This window comes from Terrapene carolina, unplaced genomic scaffold (genome assembly GCF_002925995.2).
Source record: "Terrapene carolina triunguis isolate 2854851 unplaced genomic scaffold, T_m_triunguis-2.0 Scaffold31, whole genome shotgun sequence".
In the NCBI taxonomy this organism is placed as follows: Eukaryota; Metazoa; Chordata; order Testudines; family Emydidae; genus Terrapene; species Terrapene triunguis.
This window is the reverse complement of record NW_020664382.1, coordinates 3,033,958-3,058,893: the sequence shown is the minus strand read 5'-3', so window position 1 is coordinate 3,058,893 and position 24,936 is coordinate 3,033,958. Positions and strand designations below refer to the sequence as shown.

The 24,936-nt window shown below is 42.0% G+C and overlaps 1 protein-coding gene across 2 annotated transcripts in view; it reads right to left on the bottom strand.

Moving 5' to 3' along the window:
• Positions 1-24,936, bottom strand: part of LOC113406481 (Down syndrome cell adhesion molecule homolog) — a 510,741-nt gene that overhangs the window by 109,912 nt on the left and 375,893 nt on the right. For both annotated transcript variants that reach the window (XM_029911623.1, XM_029911625.1), the window contains exons 11-14: positions 20,613-20,709; positions 19,053-19,181; positions 9,875-10,042; positions 2,113-2,183 (exon numbers count right to left, since the gene is read on the bottom strand). In XM_029911623.1, the coding sequence (XP_029767483.1) occupies positions 2,113-2,183; positions 9,875-10,042; positions 19,053-19,181; positions 20,613-20,709 (465 nt within the window). The remainder of the gene's footprint in view (positions 1-2,112; positions 2,184-9,874; positions 10,043-19,052; positions 19,182-20,612; positions 20,710-24,936) is intronic.

Here is a 24,936-nt window from a genome sequence, read left to right as displayed (position 1 = left end):
ATTTAGATGCATTTCCTTTCCTGACAGCACACACAGACTAGGTAGTTAAATGTCTAAATGGATACAATTGCAGGCACAGCTAATTGTGCCCACATTTAGTTAAGAATGCAAAATTGTACCTATGATGATGGAGGCAATTTTTGAAAATTTAGGCCAGGAAGTTTCATTTCAGCTGTAAATATCTGTGTGGATGTGAGTCCATAATGCTTAAGAGGAGATTTTCAAAAGACACCAATGGGCAATGAGGTGCATAACTCCCACAGAAAGTCAATGGTGCCTAACTCCCATTTGTGCTTTTGGAAATCTCCTCCAAAATCAGCCTTTAAGTATTTCTTCATATAAGGCCAGAGTCAGTATACAGTGTACATTATTTCAGAAGATGACTATGTGCTCTCCTGCTAATGGTAAAATATATTAAAGTATGGCACTTCATGTACCCTCTTTAGCTTTCTCTACTGGTATGTTATGGAGCTTCATTTTGCCTACTATATGATGCTATTCTTTGTAGCCACAAACCATTGCTACCTGTGAAAACCACAGCAACAAAAAGTATAACTGTACGACATGAAGGTGATGCAAATATTATCACTGTATATCTGACAACTAAAAAAGGACTAGCAAAGAATTTTTGCCTGATTGAACAAGTCAGGGCAAAATCACTTCCTTACACATCACAGGAATTTTAAATAGGATGCAATTTGCTGCATTTTATAATTTTATCATCTCCCTTCCCAATCTGAATAATTATATTTTGCTATTAGATTTATATACTAAATGCAATGCTTTGCAGATGACACATGCACACAAAGAACAATGCATACCTCAGCAGCAAAGGAGAATCATCCCCAGAAACCGAGACCACTGAGGAAAAACCTTGTTTTGTGCAAAGCGCTTTTAATATTATTTGTACTTTCATGTCACCCTCATGTTTGTGGGGTGGAGAAGAATAAATTTAGGACTGATGATAGGGAAACCTGTATTTGTACTTCAGTGGACAGCCCCGGCGACAGTTTTTTCAATGTATCTATTTTTAACTACTACTAACCTACTCAAGAATCCCTACCATGTGAGGTTTGTCGGCATTAGCTGGACAATTCATTAGATATAGTCTGTCTGTCTGCACAGACACTTCCTTTATATGCAGGATAATCTTGTTTCATCATGAACTGTCTGAAATGAGAGTGTGCTGGTATGATAAATTGCCAGCATTCTACAATTATTACCACGGCACTCCAAAAGTTCTGTGTTACATGGCAAAGTTCACATCACATTACATAAGTTACAGTAACCATGTAGAATTTCTACACAAGTTTATGGCTATTACGCTGTAACTTTATTTTAACAGTTTACCCTAAATATTTCTGAATATGGTATGAAAATTGCCACTCTTATTAAGATTATACATAGTGACTACGCATCTTTATTCTATCCATCAGGATGTACAGTTTGGTTTAATGTATTTATAAACCTACTGGTTTCACTGTCAGACAACATATGTAAAACTTTTCAGTTATCAGAACACTGCATAAAAACAAACCAAGTCACAAGCATTAGAGTACAGCAGTTACAATGGAGATTTGTTTAAATTACATTGGAAAAATAGATAATTTTGACTAAACTATGTATGAACTCATGGACTCTACTTTTGATCAAATTGAGACATAGCACCAAAGAGGGTCTCCATGCCTCTATCTGTGCAGGCATTCCTTTGGTAAGGGCCTGGGCCAAAATCAATGGAAAGACTCCCATTGACTCCAAAGGCTTTTGGGGATCATGCCCTATAATCATATCAGTCCTCAGTGAGCACTAATTTTGTCAGCACAATGCCCTGCTTGCAAACTCAGAATAAGGACACTTAGAGCACAAATAGCAAATGTAGCTCAAGAGAAACACAGGCCTGCAGCAATGATCTTCCTCTGGAATGTTCTTTCCTGGAATAAAATGACAGTCTTATTGGCAAAGCTTGTAAGATCTGTTGGCAAAATGATCTGCAAATTTTATTCAAAATAAAATACTTCTGATCCACAGTTATTATAATATTCACCATAACAACAGCTCGCTGAACATGCATAAATACTGCTAGACTCTCTGTTTCCTGCTATGGTTACTTACTTTCCAAGTGACCCGAATGCTTTGTGAAGATACAGGCTCAAGTTGAACTTCCTGAGGTGGGCCATCAGGAGCTGGTGAGAGAGACAGAGAGGGAGACACATCCATCATAAGGCAGGTTCTTATAATGTGGCAGAAATAAACAAAATATACAGTGTTGATGCCAACACTGTGGCATAGAACAGAGGCTTTGGGTTGGTATGAAACCATTTAACAGCATATGAAGCATTGAAGGTATCACTTTACTCAAACAAAACCAAAAGGCTAAGGAGTCTCCACTAGCTGGTTGCGTGGTATTTGTGACAATGAAATGTTGTTTATTTCAAGATTTAGCAAGTTTGCAAATAAAACAGGAATGAGTCGCATGTGACTTTCTTTCAAAAGCCTTGTTTAGTGACATGCTCAAGATGCTTTTCTTTCCCTTTGAAGTCTTCTCTACTGATGTACTGAATGTGCTTTAAGCTGCTGTGAATGCACTGGCACTGAAAAGACAGCAGCACCCATTCAGAATTAGGGAACACAGCAACTCTTCAGCCAGCTTTGATCATTTCAACATGTAGCTTCTGATTAAAGTCGTTCTGTTAACTAAAGACTGAGCACGTTCAGTACAAAATTATTATTTTATGAAGTAAAAACTGCACGAATAGTTTTTCTGTGTCTAAATATATCAGTGTGGAAGCCATATAAAGAATATCCTGCCTGATTAAATGAACCCGGGACAGTTCCTGCTGGCTCAGTCAGAGGGAGTCTCTCTTATTATTTATATGATGCCAACAGTATGTGTCATGCTTCACAAACAAGTGGGAAGACAAAGTTCTGGTCCTGAGAAACTTCTATCTAAGTTAGACAGTTACAATGCAATGATCGCTGATTGGAGGCAGTTAGTGTTGCAGTGGGGATTTGTAAAAGAAAGCTAACAAAACCAAGCCATTTTAACGGAAGGATTTGAAGGAAGAGACGGAGATATCTCAGAGTTCTAGTAGAAGATTTCTATATATATATGAGGTGGCATGAATAAAAAGTAAGAAATCACAAATTTAATAATATGAGAAAGGGCGCAAAGGAGACTAGGTTGTCAGAGGGAGAGCAGGAGGAAATGGATGTTGCAATGAAAGCAGTCTGAGGGGTAAAGAGCAGCAAATGACTGCAGTGAAAGAAGTCCATTTGGCTTACATGGGTGAAATTCACGCCTGTACAGAGACCTAGCACAAGGCTTATGCTCCATTGAAGTCATGTACAAATCCTATTTTGTGGGATTTTGTTGGCCCTGTGCAATGGGGTGAATTTCACGCATGGTGAAGTGGAACCATTGCCTATAGCTCATGTGGGTCCTTAGTTTGAGGGCATGTCTACACTGCAATCAGACACCTGTGGTTGGCCCATGCCAGCTAACCCGGGCTTGTGGGGCTCAGGCTAAGGGACTGTTTAATTGTGGTGTAAATGTTTGGGTTGGGCTGGAGCCTGAGCTCTAGGACCCTCCCACCACGCAGAGTGCTAGAGCCCAGGATCCAGACTGAGCCTGAATGCTTACACAGCAATTAAACAGTCTATGAGCCTGAGCCCCATGAGTCTAAGTCCGCTGGCATGGGCCAGCCGCAGGTTTTTGTTGCGGTGTAGACGTACCCTAAGTTTCCTATGCAGTATCACACAGTAATGAAAACAGGGTAAGTACAACAGCAAGAGTGGGGTCTCTGCTAGTTCTTTAACTCAACTCTAGACTCTGACCACCAGTTTACAGACACAAATGTCATCACTGCAGATATATTATTCTGTAGTAGATATGTGCAAAACATTTGGCCCATAAAATGAGCTGCTAAAATCCTGGCTTTTCATTGGTGTCACAATATGGCAACCACAAATCCCCTTTATGTTCACAGTTTATTTCGTTCCTCCATGTGCAGAAACATATTCTCTGTCTCTGATGTGGAAGTTATTGCTGTGACATATTTATATAGGCTAAACCTTTGCTTGTCTGGTCTGAAGAATTCAGACTCACCACAGGAAGCTCGTGCAAGTAGGAAGGAAATCAGAGAGAAACACTGCAGCAAACATTAGCGGTTATGCCTCATTTTTTGTAAAGATTCTGGATTGCTTTGCTATGCTTGGGATAACACATCCTGCACCCAGTTCTGCTCTCACATTGGTTTCATACTAGTACTCCTGATTTACATCAATGTAAGTGAGAGCAGACTCAGGACCTTGCCTGGGAGACTGTGAAGGAGATAGTTGCAGTTGAATGGGTTGTGATAAAGAATGTGGTGAGTCCATGACAGAGTGAATGGTTGTATACTGGGTCAGTGGGTAGCTGGAGGGGGGATGAGATAGGTGTGAGGGAAAGTAGAGGGAGATGGGTCCTGCGTCTTGGCAGGGGGTTAGATTAGATGACCCTGGTGGTCCCTTCTCGCCCTATGGTTCTATGAGTCTAATGGTCATGACAGATGGTGTTATGGGCTGTGGGGTGCAATAGATGGCATAGTGGAGTTAGAGGTGAGGGGGACTATGACAGAGAGTGTAGAGGAAGGTGAATGGTGGAGGCAGATTGTGGGTGAGTTTGTGATGGAGAAGCCATGACAGGGGATATGGTGGGAGGGAGCAAGCTGTGACAGAGGGTATAGCAGAGTGTGTTTGTGTGAGGGCATTGGGCTAGGGGAGAGGATGGTGACACAGGGCATAGAGAGGAGAGAGGGGAGTGTGCTGTGACAAAGTGTGTGGTAAGGAGGCTGTGACAGAGGTTATGGTGGAGTGAAATTAGTGTCTGCCAATTTCACTGTACACATTCACCACAGCTTACATGATTATGAAGAGTTGCTAGGAATCTAACTACTACCCTGAAGGCAATGAGGTGAATTTCCAGTATGGTTTCCAGAAATTAATTTGGGACCAATAGGTGATTTTTTGCAAAAACTCCATCCAAAATGTGCAAGGTTATGTTAACCTCTTAGGGCAGGGGTGGGCAACCTGTGTCCTGTGGGCCACACACGGCCCGTCAGAGTAATCCGCTGGTGGGCTGCGAGACAGTTTGTTTACATTGACCTTCCGCAGGCATGGCCACCCACAGCTCCCAGTGGCTGCGATTCACCGTTCCTGGCCAATGGGAGCTGCGGGAAGCAGTGCAGGCCACAGGGTTGTGCTGGCCACCACAATGCAATTAAAAACCCATGGCTGGGTCATGCCATTTGACTTTGGCTTGCAGGGCTCAGGCTGTGGGGCTGTTTCATTGCAGTGTAGACTTCTGAACTTAGGCTGAAGCCTGGGCAATAGTACCCTGTGAGGTGGGAGGGTCCCAGGGCTCAGGCTGCAGCCCAAGCCTGGAATGTCTATATCACAATTAAGCAGCCCCACAGTCCGAGCCCCGTGAGCCGCAGATTTTTAATTGCAGTAAGTCTGCACTGCAGCTGGGAGCGAACCTCCCAGCCCAGGCAGACAGACTCACGCCTGTGGGGCTCAAGCTAGCATGCTAAAAATAGCAGTATGGACATTGCAGCTTGGGTGGCTGGTTCAGGCTCTGAAGCCCGTCCAACACCTCTGGTTCTGAGCTTGAGTAGCTAGCCCATGTCTCTGCCAGAACCACAATATCCACACTGCTATTTTAGCATGCCAACTTGAGCCATGCTAGCGCAAGTCTGTGTACCTGGGTTGTTCCTAACTGCAGTGTAGTCATAGCCTTATACACATACACTAAATCCACTGAGCCTTTGATAACTGTTTGCACGTGGGAGCCAACTTTCCTGCAACCTTGCTTGCTCTAGCATGCCATACATTTCTCTAGGGCTTTCCATCTAAGCATCTCTAAAGGATTTACAGACATGACAGATTTAAGCCTCACAACATCACTGTGAGGCAGGTAAATGTTTTATCCCCATTGTACACACGAGGAGACTGAGGCACAGAGAAGATAAATGAGCATCTTAAGGTCACTCAGAGTCTGTGACAAAGCCAGAAAGAGAACCCCGATATCTCAGCTTGCACTGTTAAACTTTAACAATACACAGAAACAAAGAAAAACCAACCCTCTGCTTTCCTGTCAAACACTGAAGGAAATGAGCTCTCCCAGTCTATTTTTCAAAGCAATAGCTATTAAAGGTTATAGGGGGAAAAGCTCCAATAGCCCTAAAATCAGCTCCAGATTAGTGAAAGGACAGAAAATATTGCTTGACTCTCCTCCTGCTGAAGGCATCCTTTTCAGTTTACTGTCTAATAAATAATGCCAGCAGCCTGGAGTCACACTAGTGTAGGATATGTAATCTGTACCTTTGCAGTGAAGGGGTTTGGATTTTTAAATTTTTAATGTTGTTTTTCTTAAGCCTTCATTTTGATCTCTTCCCTTAGGTGTCTCCCTCCTGCTCAGCACCCTGTGCTAATTTAACCCTCCTGATGTAAGAGCAGCAAACAGTAAACAATGACAAATGACTGCACTTCTGCATACTGTGCGACTGATCAAACCAAAACCAAGACAACAAATGCTGTTGCCTTGCCTAGACCTGACCTTCCCTCTGCTGATTGCTCCCTGAATAAATCAATGACTTTTGACTGCGGTTCCACATAACTGACCTTTCACTCTGACTGGACAGCCCCTTAATGAGAGCAGTGAAAGGCCCAGTCATCCTGAAACTAGGTCAGGAGGCATTGGATAAAATGTGACATCCAGGTTTCAGCCTAATGGGGAAGCTAGTCTTTAATGGGAGGTCAGTTGTTGATGCTGACATATTAATTATCAGACAAAAGAAAGTCAGTAAGTAAGGAACACTCCAAGTTTATTAACAGCACATACTAATAACTTGTGTGAGTATATGAGAAACACAATTTCTTTAGGAGATTTTGGAGAGGGGAGAGTGGAAGGTGGAGGTATTCCGGGCTCTGGGGATGGGTAATCTGTTTCTCTAAAGATTTCATATTTCACCTTGCAAACAGGAAAAACATTTCCGCATTCAGCATGTAGTTTAAAAGCAAACAAATTACTCATCCTTTCCTTGATATATAGTAAAGAAATCTGCCCCACCACTGAAGAATCATATAAAATTAAAACCCATAATGCAGAGTTCTGTTCATTCTCTCTTCCTTTTCTAACACAGACATTATTTGTGGGTCCAATATATATGCTGAAAAAGGGCATCAAGGGAAAAAATGAATGCAGCTCATGTTGTCTCCTGTTTGCTTCCATTTGCACAGTAAGCCCTTGTGCTCTTATTCTTTGTCACAAGTCTTTGAGAACTGAGAATCTGATCTCACAGCAAGGGGTAAATTTTCACTGCAGTGATTTTGTCTTCTATTAATATTAATAAGATTTGCACAGCCAAATTCTCATGTGTGGGCTGAAAACCATGCCACTGAGTGTCTAGAACCCAGATCATCATGTAGCTTTAGAATGCAGTGGGCCTTTATCTGACACAATCCACCCCCAACCACTTACATTATTATTTTACCTCTCAACAGTACATAGATTCATAAATTCCAAGGCCAGAAGGGACCATGGTGATCATAGGCTGACCTCCTGTAAAACACAAGGCCCTAGGGAGTCCCGAAAATAACTCCTAGCACATATCTTTTAGGGGGGAAAAACCCCAATCAGGGAGGAATTAGCATGTTATCACAGAAAACAAATATGCATGGTGCAGGTATGCTTTACAAACAAGAAATGGCAGATTCTTGTATGGCCTAGAGTTTTCAAAGGAACCTAAGGGATATAGGAATTTCAGTGATGTTTGTATGTTGAATTTTCTTAGGCTCCTTTGGGAATCCCAGCTGTGATTTCTATTCATTTAATTGCAATATGTAACTTTGATAGGAGATATTTGCAGACATTCAACATTATGACGTATAATTCAAGGGAGAAAATGATACGGCATTGGCTTCAGAAAGAGGGAGGCGTCAGAGCAAAGGAGAGCAATAAAGGATAACTTCTTTCACTTCAGGAAGTGAGATACATAGAGACTTGAATGCAAAGAAGCCACTGCATACCGCAATTACAGGCTCAAAAGGGGCTATCCCGGGCATTAAGGGGAAGGTGTTGGCAGGGTACTCTTGCCAGAACAGAGAGACAGTGGCGCTGGTATGACTGCTCTGTGAAAAATCAGTCACTTGCCCTCCTGGCTGGAGAGGAAATGCTGCAATGGCCAATGCCATCTGTGGTGGAGGACAGCATTAAATTAAATTCAAGGAAACAATATTAATTAATTACAGCAAACTAACTTTAATTGCAGTCAGGACATTAAATGGGTGGAGAATAGCTCAATAATTATGTTATTCATGTAAATCAACATTTTCAATCTTGGGAATCTTAAGTTAGGCACCTAAATCCATATTTGGGTGCTTAAATAGGGATTTAAATGCATAGCTTCAAGTCCCCAAGGTTGAAAATGTGGGGCATAATGTCTTCTTTGACCACTACATGCCACTGAACAGTTTTAATGACAGGCCTGCACAATGACATTTCTGAAGTAATGCTTTCTTGGAATATTTTAGCATCCTCTGTGAGATAGTTGTAGTAGCATAGCTGGCATTTCAAACAGAAATTTCTAGTAAGGAAGAAAATTTGAGCTCAGGTAAGATTTAGACCAGCGGTTCTCAGACAGGGGGCTGCAGCCCCCTAGGGGTAAATGAGACCTTTCAGGGGTCCGCAGGGCCCCCCCGGCTGGAACCCGGTGAACCCAAGCCCTGGCACGACGCCCCCCCACAAAAGCGTGCAGCTGTGCAGCGCGGAGCTGACGCCAGCAGTGGCGCGGGGCAGAAGCTGGGAGCCCTGGTGCCCCCTGGTCTGAAGCTGGCAGTGGCATGGGGCTGAAACCGGAAGCCCCTCCCCTCCCCCCTGCTGAAGCCGGGAGTGGTGCAGGGCTGAAGCCAGGAGGCCCGGCATCCCCCCGGTCTAAAGCTAGGAGCAGTGTAGGGCTGAAGCCAGGAGCCCTGGTGCCATCCCCAAGGGCTGAAGCCAGCAGCAGCATGGGGCAGAAGGTGGGAGCCCCAGTGCCCCCCAGGTCTGAAGCTGGGAGCAGTGCAGGGCTGAAGACGGGAGCCCTGGTGCCACCCCTCCCCCCTGCTGAAGCTGGGAGCGGTGGTGGAGCCCCGGTGCCCCCACCCCCATCTGAAGCCAGCAGAGGTGTGGGGCTGAAGCCAGGAACCCCAGTGCTGCCCTCACCCCGGGGCTGAAGTTGGGAGCAGCACAGGGATGAAGCCCTCCCTGCAGGAAGAAGCCCTGAGCCTATGGGCAGAATTGGGGAGGCACAAGGGTGTTGCTCCCCCAAACTGTAGTGCCTTACACAGAGTGGGGACATCCTGGGGGCAGCCCTAGCTACCCCTCTCCCGGCACCCTGAGCTACCCCCTGTCCACACATAGCCCCTAGCTACCCCCTCCCTGCACCCTGAGCTACCCCCTGTCCACACATAGCCCCTAGCTACCCCCTCCCTGCACCCTGAGTGGTTTTCAAACTTTTTGACTTGAATCCCCGCTTTGAGTTATATTTTTTGGTTGCATCCCCCGTGGGTGGCCTGCTGAGGTGAGTCAGGGAGTGGAAGTGGCACTCCCTCCCTGGACCGCATTGTGTGGAGCTGGCCCGAGCCCCGCCGGCCCTTGCCTACCACCAAATAAAAGTCAAACTACGCCTATGCCCAAGGCCCCCTCTCCTCTGCCCCTCTCTCCCCCCACCAGCCTGGAGCCCTGAATCCCCCCTCACCCCGCTGGGCCTTGGAGTTTTTATAGCATGTTGAGGGGGGCCTCGGAGAGAAAAAGTTTGAGAACCCCTGATTTAGACAATACAAAGCCAGAACGTACCTGCTTCATCCGTAGTGATAGTGAGCTCATTGCTTGCTTCGCTCTTGCCAATGCGGTTTTTGGCATACATGCGGATGTTGTAGGTGGAGGAAGGGTGGAGGTCAATGATAGTGGCCTGGTTCAGCTGAGGAGAGACGTCTTTGGTTCGCTGAACAGAATCCCAGGAGTCTATTTAATAAATGGGGGGAGAGAAAAAACTAAAGAAAATTTCGCATTCATTTTGTTATTTCAAATATTTAAGTAATTCAACCTTATAAGAGAAGACCTCCTGTTTTCAGCATCAGCACTGGGAACATTTTGCTAATACAACCTAAATGGAATATCACGTTTCTCTTCAGTACTCCTTCTCACTGATCAAAGCTCTTAAAGAAAGAATTCTCAACCTGGGGTGCATGAACAGGTCCAAAGGGCTTGCTACAACCCTCTTTTTTATAGTGAAATGAGAGTGAGGGGGTCCCCCGTTTTGTTTTGTTTTTTGTGACGTGGGAAAAGGATGATATCCGCTGTCCTAAAGGAATTCCATTCAGTGCTCCTCAGAGGGAAGGTTGGTTACTGTGACAAAGAGCCTTGAAAGGAAGTTGTTCGACAGGAATGAAAAGGGGGACAGGAAGGATTCTTAAAGATGCAAAGGATCATTTAGAAAGATAAAAATGTTTTATATTTTAAATTCTTAAGGGCTTGCTCCTGCAAGCTTATTCAATTAACTATGCAGATAATTAAGCCTGAGCTTAAGTGGGATTGGGGCCAGAGTATTTGGCACCTTTCAGTATCGAGTACTAAGCCATTGAGATGTTTTCAGGTTAACGATGCAGATCCAAATTCAATGAGATTTAACATCGGTGCAGTCATTAATCCCATAAGTTGTTTGTATGTGCTTGTAAAAGGAGGAATTTTATCCAGATTAAATCAATATCTAAGGAAACCTGGGGTTATCCAAATTTAGCATAAATTATTCACTAAACTTGCTTGACACATGGTATTAGAAAGGACAGAATTTGGTTACATATAGTAACCACTCGGCCTCAACGTAACATTGAATCAGTCCAAATAAAACAACGGGACTGATCTGTTTTAAATCATCTTGACATCTCTTATGTGTTGTCATCTGTCATTTCTTTCTCACTGTATTGCATATTCCTCCTTTAACCTCTGTAATATCCTATGGGATTTAGCTGGGAGCTATACAGTGGTGTTGTATAGCGAGGGTCACTGCAGGCAGCATCATGAAAAGCTCACGAGACAGAAAAGTCTTGGTTAAAAATAGGAAAGCATAGCAGGAAACAATATACCGTGTCCAGTTTTTGAGGCAGTGTGGAATTCTCTCTCTCTGTGGCGTCCCTTAGAGATGGGCAAATTGTTTACATACTAAATAATTTTGTTAGTTGCAGAACAATTTCATTCTTCATCTGTCTGTTTGTATTTAAAAACGTCCAAACATTTAGCTATCAACTGATGCTCATTTAAAAACTCCTAAACATGTAGGTATCAATTGATGCGGTGCTAATCAACTGCATCTGAATTCATTTACTACTCGTCACTGCTGCCTTTGCAGTGGTGCTCCCAGAATGCCTAAAGGCCTTCTCTGCACATAGCCTCGATAACATTTGCTTGGAATACTCTTTGTACACTTTATGGACATTTTTAAATGGTGCTCTTGAGCAAAAACTGACACTGTCCTGATGTGTCTTGGAAGACTGTTAACATTTGAATTAATGACAGTAGCCATCACCCTTCAAAACGCTGCAATTTGGGGATTGCCATACCAGAATAAACCAATTGTTCATTTAGTCCAGTATTCTGTATATGAGACTAGTTGATGCCTAATACTTCAGAAGAAAGAATTAAGCCACCATACTATACGAAATGGGGAATCATTCAGTGATGAACAAACCTCAAAAGGTTTAAAGTTCATAAAAACATCCAGAAATGGGAGACTCTCTTCTAGGTATACAGCTGGCAAAACATACTCCTATGCCACCCTCCCTGCAGCCATTGTCACTGGAGGGCAAGAAGGAAGCATAGCTGGAATACACTGCATTCTGGCTCTCTTTCGCTGTCATATGGTCCTTCGGGAACTATTGCCAGCTGATACATTTAAGAGCAGCCATTGGGCTATACTAATCTGCTCTAGGGCTGGGCAAAGTATCAGGGAGCTGGCTCCCTGATGATCCCACAACTCAGATGTACTCCGCAGAATCTCAGGGCAGCAGAGAATCTGGCCGGTAATATTTAGCAATGGTTGTTGTTGTTAGAATAGTGCATAGGGACCTCAGCCAAGATATGTGCCCCATTGTGCTTAGCGTTGTAGAAACATAAAGAAAGACTCTGTCCCAGTTTATATCATGTCAACAGTTCTGGACTAAAAAGATCCAGTCTGTATGGAGGGTTAAGTAAACTTCCTTTGTGGTAGATGATAATTTTGCTTTGAATATTTTACAAAACTGATTAAGATTTTTAAAAAGATTTCCTTTAATGTTAGAGGGTTTTTTTAACTATTAAGTTAATCAAATCAGAGTATCTAACCTGGAAAAACCCCTAGGTTCTTTATAGATTAAATAATGACGTACCAAGATAAGGGAGGAGATGGAAAACCAGAATCTTGAAGACTTCTAGATATATTTTGTTCCAGAATGATAGAGTGTAGGTAATACATGGATTTTAGAGTATATTTTTATATGAATTTCTGAGGGAAAAATAAGAAAAGCTTGAGACACATAGTCAAGAAAGAAATTGTTTAATTTCTCTCCAATGTTGTCACCAGCTGACGCAACAAAAAATAAATGGTGATTTAAATTCTGCTGCTAAATGATAGAAATAAAACGATTGTTCCTGTGTAGGCAGTAAAATAATCATCCAGTGGGGTACTGTGATTGATTTATGGCTCTTTTCTTTTCTGCTACCATACTAAAGCATTTTAAAATCGATGTATTTAATAGGGTTTCAACTTAGAAATAATATACAGAACAGATAAGAACCATACATAAATGAAGCAAAAAGAAAACATAAAATTTCAGTTCATTTTTCTCCCCTCAAAGAGATTTTTTTTTTAAATCAGGCAATTCTCAGTGCTGTATAAAATGAACATAAACAGAAAGCGTTTATGAAAATCCATAGCTCTGTGTTGTATTTTTCACTAATTCCTAAGATACTGATTGACCCATAGAGGTCCATTTACAGACTCTAGCTTGGCTAAATACACCTCTACCCCGATATAATGCTGTCCACGGGAGCCAAAAAATCTTACCGCGTTATAGGTGAAACCGCGTTATATCAAACTTGCTTTGATCCGCTGGAGTGCGCAGCCACGCGCCCCCCCCCCTCCCCGGAGCGCTGCTTTACCGCGTTATATCCAAATTCACGTTATATCGGGTCGCGTTATATCGGGGTAGAGGTGTATGTTTTATATTGTACTTTACTTCTGATTTGGGAGAAAGATTGTATATATAATATTTTAGCCAGTGCTGTGAATTTCTATTTTTTGTGTGAGGTGCCATCTAGTGATACTATTTAAAACTGCACACATTTGTGGCACACTTTGCTAAAAGCTGTATGATTTCTTGAAGCTATTCTTGTCAGGCTGCAGATAAAGACCTTGATTCTGCAAATCCATGCACAGCATGAAGCAAGGAATGCAGAGCTGTTGTGCTTAAATGCAAGTGTGAGCTGAGTCTATGTATGGGCATGAGGAAGGCTAAGCACTAGGCATAATCCTCCCTTTGTGCACCTTGCTCCCTAACTTTCAAGGATGCAGTGTCAAAAATAGGCAGGGTATGGACAAAGAATGGACATGTTTGAGAAGACATAAGATCAAGCATGAGGAGACACCTGGTTACATCGTGTCTCCTACCCCTTGTCCCTTCTCCTGCTAGAAGGCTGGAGTAATTTGGTCACCAGACAGCAGTAATTTCACTGCAAAGTTAGGTTCCTGGGCCATAGATGGATTAAGACACAGATAGGCACTATGAGCCCAAGCCTGGAATCTTAGTTCCTGAAGCCATGTGATAATATCAAAATCTCAACTTTTATTTTAAAAAAAGTTTCTGGCCCATCTGGTTGTAAAGAAAAGCTTGAAAATTGGACATATAAAGGATGCAAAAAATGTCTACCTAAGTCTGAAGGGAAAGAGACAACAGCTCAGAGAGGGGTGAATTACCCCATTCATCTCAATGAGGTGTTAATTCCAACACCAACTCCTCTGGAGAGCCCTGCAACCCCTCCCCACCCTTTGTCCTGGAGGACTGTGTGTGTGGAAGGAGGATAAGAGTCCCACCGATCCAACAGTGACACCCCAGTTGTTGGAATAAGTATGGGAAGCCCCCCTTGATGCCATCACTGAAGAGAGGGTGTGGGCCCTGCTTCCATTCCTGGTGGAGAGATGGGAGCCTCATGATGCCTATAAAATCATGAATATTGTGGAGAAAGTGAATAGGGAAGTGTTATTTACCCCTTCGCATAACACAAAAACCATTGGAGGTCACTCAGTGAAATTAATAGGCACCGGGTTTAACACAAATATAAGGAAGTACTTCTTCACACAAAACATGGTCAACCTGTGGAACTCATTGCCGGGGATGTTGTGAAGGCCAAAAGTATAACTGGGTTTAAAAAAAGAATTAGACCAGTTCATGGAAGATAGGTCCATCAGTGCCTATTAGCCAAGATGATCAGGGATGCAACCCTATGCTCTCTGTGTCCCTAAACCTTTGACTGCCAGAAGCTGGGACTGGATGACAGGGGGTGAATCACTCAATATTTGTCCTATTCTGTTCATTTCCTCAGAAGCATCTGGCACCTACCACTGTCAGAAACCAAGATACTGGGCTAGATGGATCATTGGTCTGACCCAGTACAGCCGTTCTTATGTTGCCCTGCCTTTCTGTGACAGGAAAGGGGCCCACTGCCATTTCAAATGGGGAAAGGGCCATGGTACATGGGTGGGGCCATGAGAGCTCCCATGTTATGATGCGCCTAAACCAGAGATTGCCTTTATATGGTCTTAGGTTGCCCTGTGCTCCCCAGACTTGCTCATCACACTTTACCTTATAACACAACACTCAGCACCTGCATTGTACAGGATCAAGCCTACAGTAAAAACATCATGGTGAGAGTGAAAAGGGCTTATGACAATGTTATGCACTGTGATTGGGCAATAATTTCAAAAATAGATTACTAAACACCGCATGCCATTTTAATCTGCAGAATGCTTCTTTCCCATGCTGCTCCTGAATGGGCCCCTCATATCCTCCTCTGCCTTTGCTACAGTTCATTCATTCATGTAAAAGGCCTTTGACTCATGTTCTCATGGAAGTCATGGAAACTGAATATTCTTATCTTCTGTGATTTCCCATGTTTAACTACTTATCAGTACTCTTTTAAAATTGCACGAGCTTCAGAGCTACAAATGCTTCTTACTTGGGCAGCGGTAGGTTTGGGTGATAGAAGATGAGCTCAGGATGTTTGTCAAAGGTTTGTGGCCATTTCTGTCATTCTGGAAGTGGCAGTAAATCTGGTTGCTTTCTGAGAACAATTACAAGTGGGTTTACTCAAGAGTTGGAATGAAGTTTCACTGGAGGGTGTTAACGTGGGTTTGGTATCAGAGAAAGGGAGATGACATTGGGTCACTGTTTAGGAACGGTTGTGAGAAACTTGCTGGTTGGATTGGGGGTTTGCTGGACCTATGACTTTAGCCTTTTTTCGCCAGTGACTTGTCCATGAAATTTTTAAATATTCACCTAAGGCTTCCTGTAGGTAGAGCTTTGTTCATTAACTGATATTTCTAGGCTGACACACATTTTAAGACTTGCAAATAAGACACTCAAGTATAATATAATTAGAAAAAACAATGGTACACATGTTCATGTTGGGTGTAATGTGTATGGCCATAAAGCCATAGCTCGGAGAGTAGTGTTCTGAGGTCTTTTCATGAATTCTCACTTTAAGCAGTAGTTCCAGAATAGGTGGGAAAAGAATCACCTCTTCTGGTTTCTAGTCACCACTCTGACCGCTATACAATCACTAGGACCAAGGTACCTAAGTAGTCAGTTGGCATATCCATCAGTAACCTGCAGTGTTATTTCTTAAGTATCTAATTCTCTTTAAACATAACTATGCTGGTTATTTTCACTTGTATTCTTGGTAGGGTATTACAGATGCTTATCATCTGCTGTGTGAATGTTTTGCCTAAATTATCTTCTCGCCTGTTATTTCCTTCTTTCGTCTGTGTACACCAAGCACTGGGTTTAATATTAGTTCAAGGATCTTATCTTCCTAAGATCACTGTCTCTCTTAACATCTGAAAAAATGCAGCGATAACCCCTCTTGACTCTCTTTTTCTTCAGCATTGCTTTCCCCAGCCATTCTGCATAAGTTAACTTTACCAGTGCTTTCGTATTTTTGTTGCCTTTCTATCTTCCAAAAATTGGGCACAGTAGTTCAGTGAAAATGACCACTATACAGATTTTAAAGTTTTATCTTATACACCAGTTCCTCCAGACCATTCCTTTTTTCTTTCCAGACTCAAACTTTTATTAGTATAATGTGCCCTAGTTACATAACCACTTTTTAAACTACTATGCTATCCTTGCTACTGGTTTATCATGTGGTATTGTTCAGATGCAGTTTTGAAATCCAAGTACATTGTGTTCACTACTTCCCCCTTGCATGCACTCTGTATTATCACCTGAAAAGATTCCACCAGATTTAGTAGAGAAGATATAGACCCTGATTCTGGGCTGCATTCTTGCCCCTTTACATCACTCCTCCAGCCTAGCAGGAGAGGAAAGCAGTTGGATGGCTCCAGGCAGGAAGTCTCCAGGTGCAGGGGATTTCCTGAGCAGTGTAGGGGTAGGCTCAGAGTTGTAGGAGGGTGCGTCAGGGAGGGATGGCATTCTAAACTTCACTTCTTTTGGGTTGGTGGAGTGGATTACAGGTGGATAGGGAAAGCCAGACCCAGAAACATGGAAGTGCACACATAACTTAAAGTCATATCATCTGCTAAACTGCAGATCCTGGGCTGTGCTTCCAGGGATGATAGACTGAGAATCTGGCCCATAATCTTTAGGGAACCATACTCACTGGTATAATTTCAATTTTTAAATAATCTCATTTCTCCTTAAAAAAACAAACAAATAAAAAACCCTGACTTATGAGAAGTTTATTCTACCAAGTGTGATGTTTGCTTCTATTTTGTGGCACAGCATCCCCCTAACTCCCACTTCCTAATCTAGCAATAGTAATATTATATGCTATTTTTGCATATCAAAGACCATGCACAGGTAGGATTGCTACCTCTGTGCTACACAAACGGGGATGTCCAGGATGATCCTGAACCCATAAAACTGAACAGCTGGTATTGTGTACTGAGCACCCTTACAGACTTCCTGGGACAGCCACCTCAAAAAAAGAAACAATTCAGGGAAAACCTGGACAGTGGCAACCATATGCACAGGAAAAATACAATACAGACGAATCAAATGCAAAATATTAAAGACATATAGTGGAATATAATTTGTACAATTAGTTATCAGTTTCAAAAAGTTAAAAATATAATGTTTTACAAATACTCTCTCATTATTAATTTCATCAGCAATATGTTTGCACAGATAACCATATATATTCAAAATGCATCAGTTAGACTATGTCCACAGATTATCTCCATAGACAGAGTACAACACATACCAAGATGAGAAGCAACACAAACCAAACAAAGAAATTCAATATCCCTTTAAAATATCTTTTAAAGCTTACTTATCAATAAGGTGAATCTTATTCATCTATAATTTTCTGCTTCCTTCCTAGTCCTTTCTTGGGCCATGATATACGAGAGTATTTAAACATAGGCTTAAATTTTAAGCATATCCTTAACTTGTATGGACTTCAATGGAACGTGAACATGTGCTTAAAGACAAACCTGTTTTCAAATTCTTTCCTGATTAGGGATGATTTCCTGAACCAGGAGTTATCTTTATTTTCTTCCAGTTCTTCAAGTTCTCACCATTCTCCAATGACCCTTTCAGCTTTGCTCCATAATCCTTTATCTTTTTTGCATTCTCTATACCTATACAGGGTATTTTCCTCCCCCACGCCCCCAACAATTTGAAAGACTTTATTTGTGAGTGTGTAATGTCTTACAAATTTGTATATAAAATGTTTGTGAAACAGATGGACTCACATCTTTCATCTACACTAAATTAACCACAGTAGCATAACATACAGCAACAACATATTATATGCGAGAAAGCATAAATGAAAGTGATGTCATGACCTTACCGGTAACGCTTTCTGCCAACTGTCCAAACACAGTTGAAACTCAAGCCAACATGCACCTTTTATGTTACAGAGCAAATGAAGTTCAGCCCAGAGGCAGAGCTATGATATTTAATCCAAAAGTTCATATATTTAACAGTTTAAAATGTCACTGTGTCTCTGTATTTTCCCTTTAAGAATATGAATTAGCACACCTGTAGTGATACAGACAGATGGGTCAGCTTTACTTACGAGCTGCATGTTGATATGGCTGAGTGCTGACCTAGCAGAAATATATCTGCTTACGTTGTACTGCAGATATGTTCTACTAGCCTGTCCCTTGCAGCATTTCAGAGGTTACTGCAAACTCAGGTTGGTGGCTCAGCAAGCTACTATACAGCTTGCTTTGTCTATCCTAGTACACTCCTAAGACTGCAGTTTGGCTCCTAACCCTGCTGTTCAGGTGAAACGTCACACAACCCTACGTACAACAGAAGAGAATTTCTGTAGCTCGTCACTCCAGATAAAAGGTCACTGTTAAGAGAAATTACCCCCCTGGGAAAAATGGGCAGTGGGGGAAAAAAAACAGAAGGAGGTAAAGGTAATAATAATGGCCTAGTACCATTCAGCATCCATTGTGGCAGTCACAAGGTGGAATGGCTAAGGCTATATCAGGAAATCTGTGGATATCCCAATAAAAAAAGGGAAGAGCAACAATCCAAATATAAACAAAATGGTCATAATACAAGAAATCAAAAACAGTGAAATGGCAAAAGACAAAGCCCACTGTAGACAAATAAACAGACTGTGGAGGAAGAATTTCCATTAAGATGTTTTGATTTCTGATTCACTGTTTACAGTACAAACAAAATAATGAAGGAATAAAAACAAGTTATGAGAAATGGATCACTTGCAAATGAAGACTCTCTCTTACCAGACTTGTTCTTGCATTCAATATCGTAGCCTGTGATCGGGCTATTTCCATCAAATCCCATGGTCCATCTGAGGGCAATGCTGCGTGCTCTCACCTCTCGGATTTCTATTTCAGGAGGATCTGGTGGCTCTGAGTTAACAGACAGACTCTGCTTTAGTCAAAAGAGTGCTGGTACTAAGCATAAGCTATAATAATGAGCATGGCTCTAATGTGGTCTGTTAACAGGATGATCTCATGCCATTTTCTCTGCTCCCTCATTAATATCTATACTCATTTAACCACCCATTGAAGAACATTCTGTGGAGGAAGGAAAAGTCACTTTTCAAAATAAGAGTGACTGAATTTGTCTTGGATTACTAACTAATGGTAGACCAGCATAGATGCAACATATTGTAGTATTACTTAAATTCTACTCCCATTTGCAGTATTCATGCCAGGGGAGGTTCTGGCTATAACTGTCACACTGCATTGGTACTTCTACATTTTGAATGTATGTGATGGTAGATACATAAAGACAGTACTTTTAGGGCTAAACTATCGGTGGTTGGGGGGAATAAGAATCCCAACCCTTTGAATATAAATTCATAAAAGAAGGGTTCAAAACCGAGGGCCTGATTCTCATTTACACTAAGCCCACTTTATGCTGTTACACAATGTGGCATATATATATATATATATGTATAGCTTATGCCCACTTTAAGATCCCTTTACATTGCCAGAGCAGTATAAAGGACCCTTAGGGCAAATGAGAATCTGGCTCCCAGTTTCCTCCTGAATTTCTTGACAGGGCTGGTTCAGACATGCTGTGGAACCTGTAGTCACGGGGGACCAAGGGTTGGGAGAAAGATTTTTTGCAAGTATTAGAAATGTTATGCTCCAAGGCATAAAAGCACATGAGCTAGTGTCATGTGGCAAACCAGCAGTGGCCAGTGGCTGAGTTCTGCCTCTGCTCTGCATCTAAAATACCATCACCTTAAACCACTCCACAACCTGCTGCTGTCTGCCCGACTGAACTCCCCACAGGAGGGAGAACCCAGCCCCAAGCGATACAGGCTACTGGAGCCTGAATTGCACAAATATATTAAAATTTATTTTGACTGATTAAACTTGAAATATTTTGTTTCTAAATATATAGTAGGTTTAACATTTCTCCTGAAAAAACATCACATCAAATCGCTTTTGCTTTATTTCACCTGAGTTTAAACCATTTTTTGATTTAAAAAATAAATAAACCTCAAGTATACCATCCCTACAGTATATGTGCTGGATGGATTTTTATGTCTGACAAGTAGATTGTCAACTAGTGAATATAAGAAATACTCCCTTTACTCATCTGTACATTTCTACAAAGACTCTGGAATTTAAGCTTCATTGTGATTGATTCTATGGTGCTAGAAAACATGAGTTTAAGATTCTGATGCAACTTCTAATTTCTCTGACAATTAGGAATATGTTTAATTAGGGACTAGAACCTCCCCCCCAAAACAGATTTCTGAGCATGGCATACACTTACTGTACTACAATAGTTGTGTTTTTTTCCTTATGTTGTCCTCTTCCTACCTTGCACAGTGAGCTGAATTATTCCACGGTCCTCCCCATAAGAATTGATAGCGTGGCAGGAAAAGAAGCCAGAATCTTCACGCACAGTTGGCAAAATCTAGAGGTGGATTGAAAAGAAGCCATTGATTCAACAATATGTACAGAAAACAAATAAATGTAAGCATAAAATGATACAAACTGTTTCTCTTTGCAGTAGTACACAGATATTGTATGTGTGTGTGTACATGGAATATACAAACACACATGTAACTATGCAGAATAAATATTAATGGCATGAGTGTAAGGTCCAAAAAGCTGGTATCTATCAAGACTAGAGGCAAGAGCTAAATCTATTAGAAAGCTGGGCATCTCCCCTTTCCTGTGGTAGAACCCTTTTTTAGCTCTGTTGGGTTACATGAGGTCAAATCTTTAATTTTTCACTGATCCAGGGCTCAATACTCCCTATTCTGCACCTAAGATCACTTTAATATTTTACTTTGGAAGCATGAAAGACACTTTTCTTTGGCAGGTTGGTTTTTTTAAAAGGAGAATGGCAGATGTTTGAAGCAACTTAATATCTGGAAGTAATCCTCGTGGAGATGGATTTGTGGGCAGGGTGCAGGTGAAGTGGTCAAAAATGTATAATAAATGCAATTTAATGTACGGTGTCACAAATTATTGCAGGAAACTCTGGATATAAGCACCATAGTAATGATATCTATACATTATATATATATACGTACATATTTTATAGGTGGAGCTGGTAGAGCCAGCTATTATTAAGCTTGCCTAACATTTCCCATTATAAGATCCTGTTGCTTATAACTTTGCCAGACTTTAATAATTTGGGCTGAGATTTTTTTTATACCAGGTGTCTGCCTCAGGCTACTGTTTTTGTTTTTTTTTTAATTTCAGTCACAATGGTCAATCCCCATGCTTTGGAACAGGGACCTGGAATTTGGCAGGGGAGTGACTGTGTCACAGATGTGCCTTTTTTTCATCCCCTTGAAAATCCACCCAAATGTAGCCAAGTTATAAGACTTTGAAAAATCCCAGTTTGTAAATGCACAATAGAGAGCTCTGACTTCAGCAGCTAAAATCTCCACAGACTGCCTCCTAACTGAGCATGTTCAAACCTCTCCCAGCTTGAAGTGCTGACTAGACTGCTCATGCATCGTCCACTCACAGATCCTACATGTGACAGAACTGCACATGAGCCGTCCACACAAATTTCCTGAGCGTGCTGCATCCTCTCTCTTCTCCTAGAGCTGACCAGATTCTGCATGAGCCATACCCACAGAGTGGCTGAGCGTGCACCTTCCAGCCCAGGGCTACATCATAGAAGCTGGAGTTTCCCTGTAATGGCTGCTCCCAGCTGCTCCAGGCCAGCATGGGGCCAAGCAAAGGAACGGAGAGAAAGGAACCTGTCTCTCCTGTGCTCTCAATAACTCCCCTGCTGGTGATCCAGGCAGTGTGGAGAAGGCAACTGTCTGATTCTAACATAGAGAGGGCAGGGAACTGTGGGAAGTGAAAGGATGGTCTCATGGTTAAAGCAGCTGAATGCTGCCCTGGAGAACTGGATTCTATCCCTGCCACTGTCCCAGAGTTCTTATGTAATACTCAGGGCTGCCCGGGGTGGGGTAGTTTGCCCCAGGCCCTGCAGGGGCCCCCATGAGAATATAGTATTGCAACTTTTTTTATGGAAGGGGCCCCCAAAATTGCTTTGCCCCAGGCCCCTGAATCCTCTGGGCGGCCCTGGTAATACTTGGCAAATCACTTAAACCAGACTTTTCACAGATGGTCTCTAATTGTGTTTTTCTCATTTCCTGGGTGCCTGATTTGAGACCCTTGGATCTGATTTGCAGAAGTCCTGAACACTCATAGCTGCAACTGAAATCAATGGGAGCTGTGCTTTTAACATATAAAGTGCCTTATAATGCTACATACTCTGAAAAATCAAGTTGAAGGTGTCTTAAAATGGACACCCAAAATTAATGGAAACATTTGATCATAATCTCTCTGCGCCTCAGTTCCTCATCTGTAAAATGGGGATAATACCACCACTTGTGGGGGGAGGGATAGCTCAGTGGTTTCAGCATTAGCCTGCTAAACCCAGGATTGTGAGTTCAGTCCTTGAGGGGGCCATTTAGGGAACTGGGGTAAAAATCTGTCTGGGGATTGGTCCTACTTTAAGCAGGGGGGTTAGACTAGATGACCTCCTGAGGTCCTTTCCAACCCTGATAGTCTATGATTCACCTCACCTGGCTGTCTGTAAAGATAGATTAATTAATGTTTGAGAAGCACTCAGATAGTATAATTATGAGTGCCATAGAGAATCCTATGAGGAAATGAATAGTTTTTTATTCAGAACAGGGTTTGAATAGTGTGCAGTAAATACGGCCTGGGCCCCACACAGAACAATTAAAATAAAATATATATCTATATATTCAATAGCTGTTCATTAAGTGAGCACTGTCCATCCCATGTACTGAATAAGGCAGGGTTTCCTGTGGAAAAAACATTATGTGATCATGTAATTAAAGATTATGAGGGGGACAAATTAAGGTTGCACAGGCAACCTTAATTCTGACATTTCTTAACTTTTGAGAGCTTGACTTTGCAACCTGAATGTTCTTGTAACTTTTTTTGTGCATTTATATCTATAGCTCTCTCTCTCTCTCTCTCTATATATATATATATATCACTACCATATTATTTCATGAACAATTTGCTAACCAAGAAAGGGATTAATGCCCCAATCTTGCACACAGAAGTGCTATCATGTGCACCCAGATGGAATCACACTAAAATCATCAAGATGGTTGTGGGTGCAGGGACCCATGCTAATGTATCTATTTGCACAATAGATTCATTTGTATGTAATAAATATTATTCATCGCATACGTACATGCACACACACACTTAGGACCTTATCCTCTCTCACTGAAGTCAATGACAAAACTCACATTGACTTCAACAAAAGTAGAACAGGAGCTTTACTGGATATTCTCCAAAACATCTTTCAGCTAGTGAAGAAAGAGCGATATTTTACTGTGAGAGTATACCTTAGCATCATCACAGAGCTAAAGTTATTTCCTTGAGTTTGATATAAAACATCTCTCTCTTTTTTTATATAGTATAACTGAAAAGCAATACTGGAAAATTAAAAGAATTTTGCCAACTTATGGAGAAAGTTTTGCATTGTTTTCTTTGGAAGGTTTTTTGAAAATCTGTGGGATTTTTTTTTTTAATATATTACTAAATATACATGCAAAAACATGTTTTTACTAAATATACATGCGGGTTAGTAACTTATGTTTATAGATGAGTTTTAAATGAAACTCGGTGTTTAATTCACCTGATCTTGTCTTTTCTTAATCCTTCCCATCTGCTGAATATATTTTCTTCCCAAAAATATTTTTCTTTCCAAAGACCTCCCACTTCCTTTTATCCCTCCCTTTGCAGATGTTGTCAGTCCTTCCTCCACTACATCTTTCCATCCGTCCCCAGACAGAATACAGTAGCAGCTCAACAGAGGAGCTGCAGAAAAGTGAAGTGTTGCTTAGCCCTGCTGCCCAGAGAGAAGTGTGGGGGAAAGAGCCTTGTTGGTGCCCTTCCCATGTAGAGGAGGGGGATAAGGGGAAACACCGGCACTTCCAGGGATCTAGAGCCTGGAGGGATTCTGATGACAAATCACACTGGAAACAATACTTAAAAGTAAAAGAAGATCAAAGAAAGGTGCTCCAATTGCTACATTAGGCATGGCATCCATCTAAATCTTTAAATACCGGGTATTTGGGCCAAAAAGTGCAGCAGCATCAGATGTCCTTAGTCCTGATGTCAATTTCAACACTAAGAAGGGCCGTATTACAAAACCATGTTAGGATTCATCACCTGGTCTCAGCTACTTGGATAGTGTGTTATACATGAACTGGTAATACAGACTCCAGGCCACATTGTGGCTATGGCAGGCTGGAAGTGGGGAGAGGGCACAAGAAGCCCTTTGTCCCTTGCTTAGCACACTTGTGCAGGAGGCAGCATTATTTGGCTGCAGGCTGCCGTAATGGAAGAAGGGGCAAGCTAGCACCATGAGAAACGATACTGTATCCAGAATGCATTTCTTGGCAGAGTGAGGGCAGGATCATGGCACCAGCCCACTAGGATAGCTTCACTTGTTTAGCAAGGGCTACCTCTACTCTTGCTCCCACTACTGCCCATGCGATACTAATGCCATTAAGGTGGTACACCTCCTCCCCATACCCTTTCCAACGGAGTCTCTTCTGGCTTAACTGAGCCCTGTCTATATTTGACAGATAAAGCAAGAGTCATAGCTCTGATACCACCA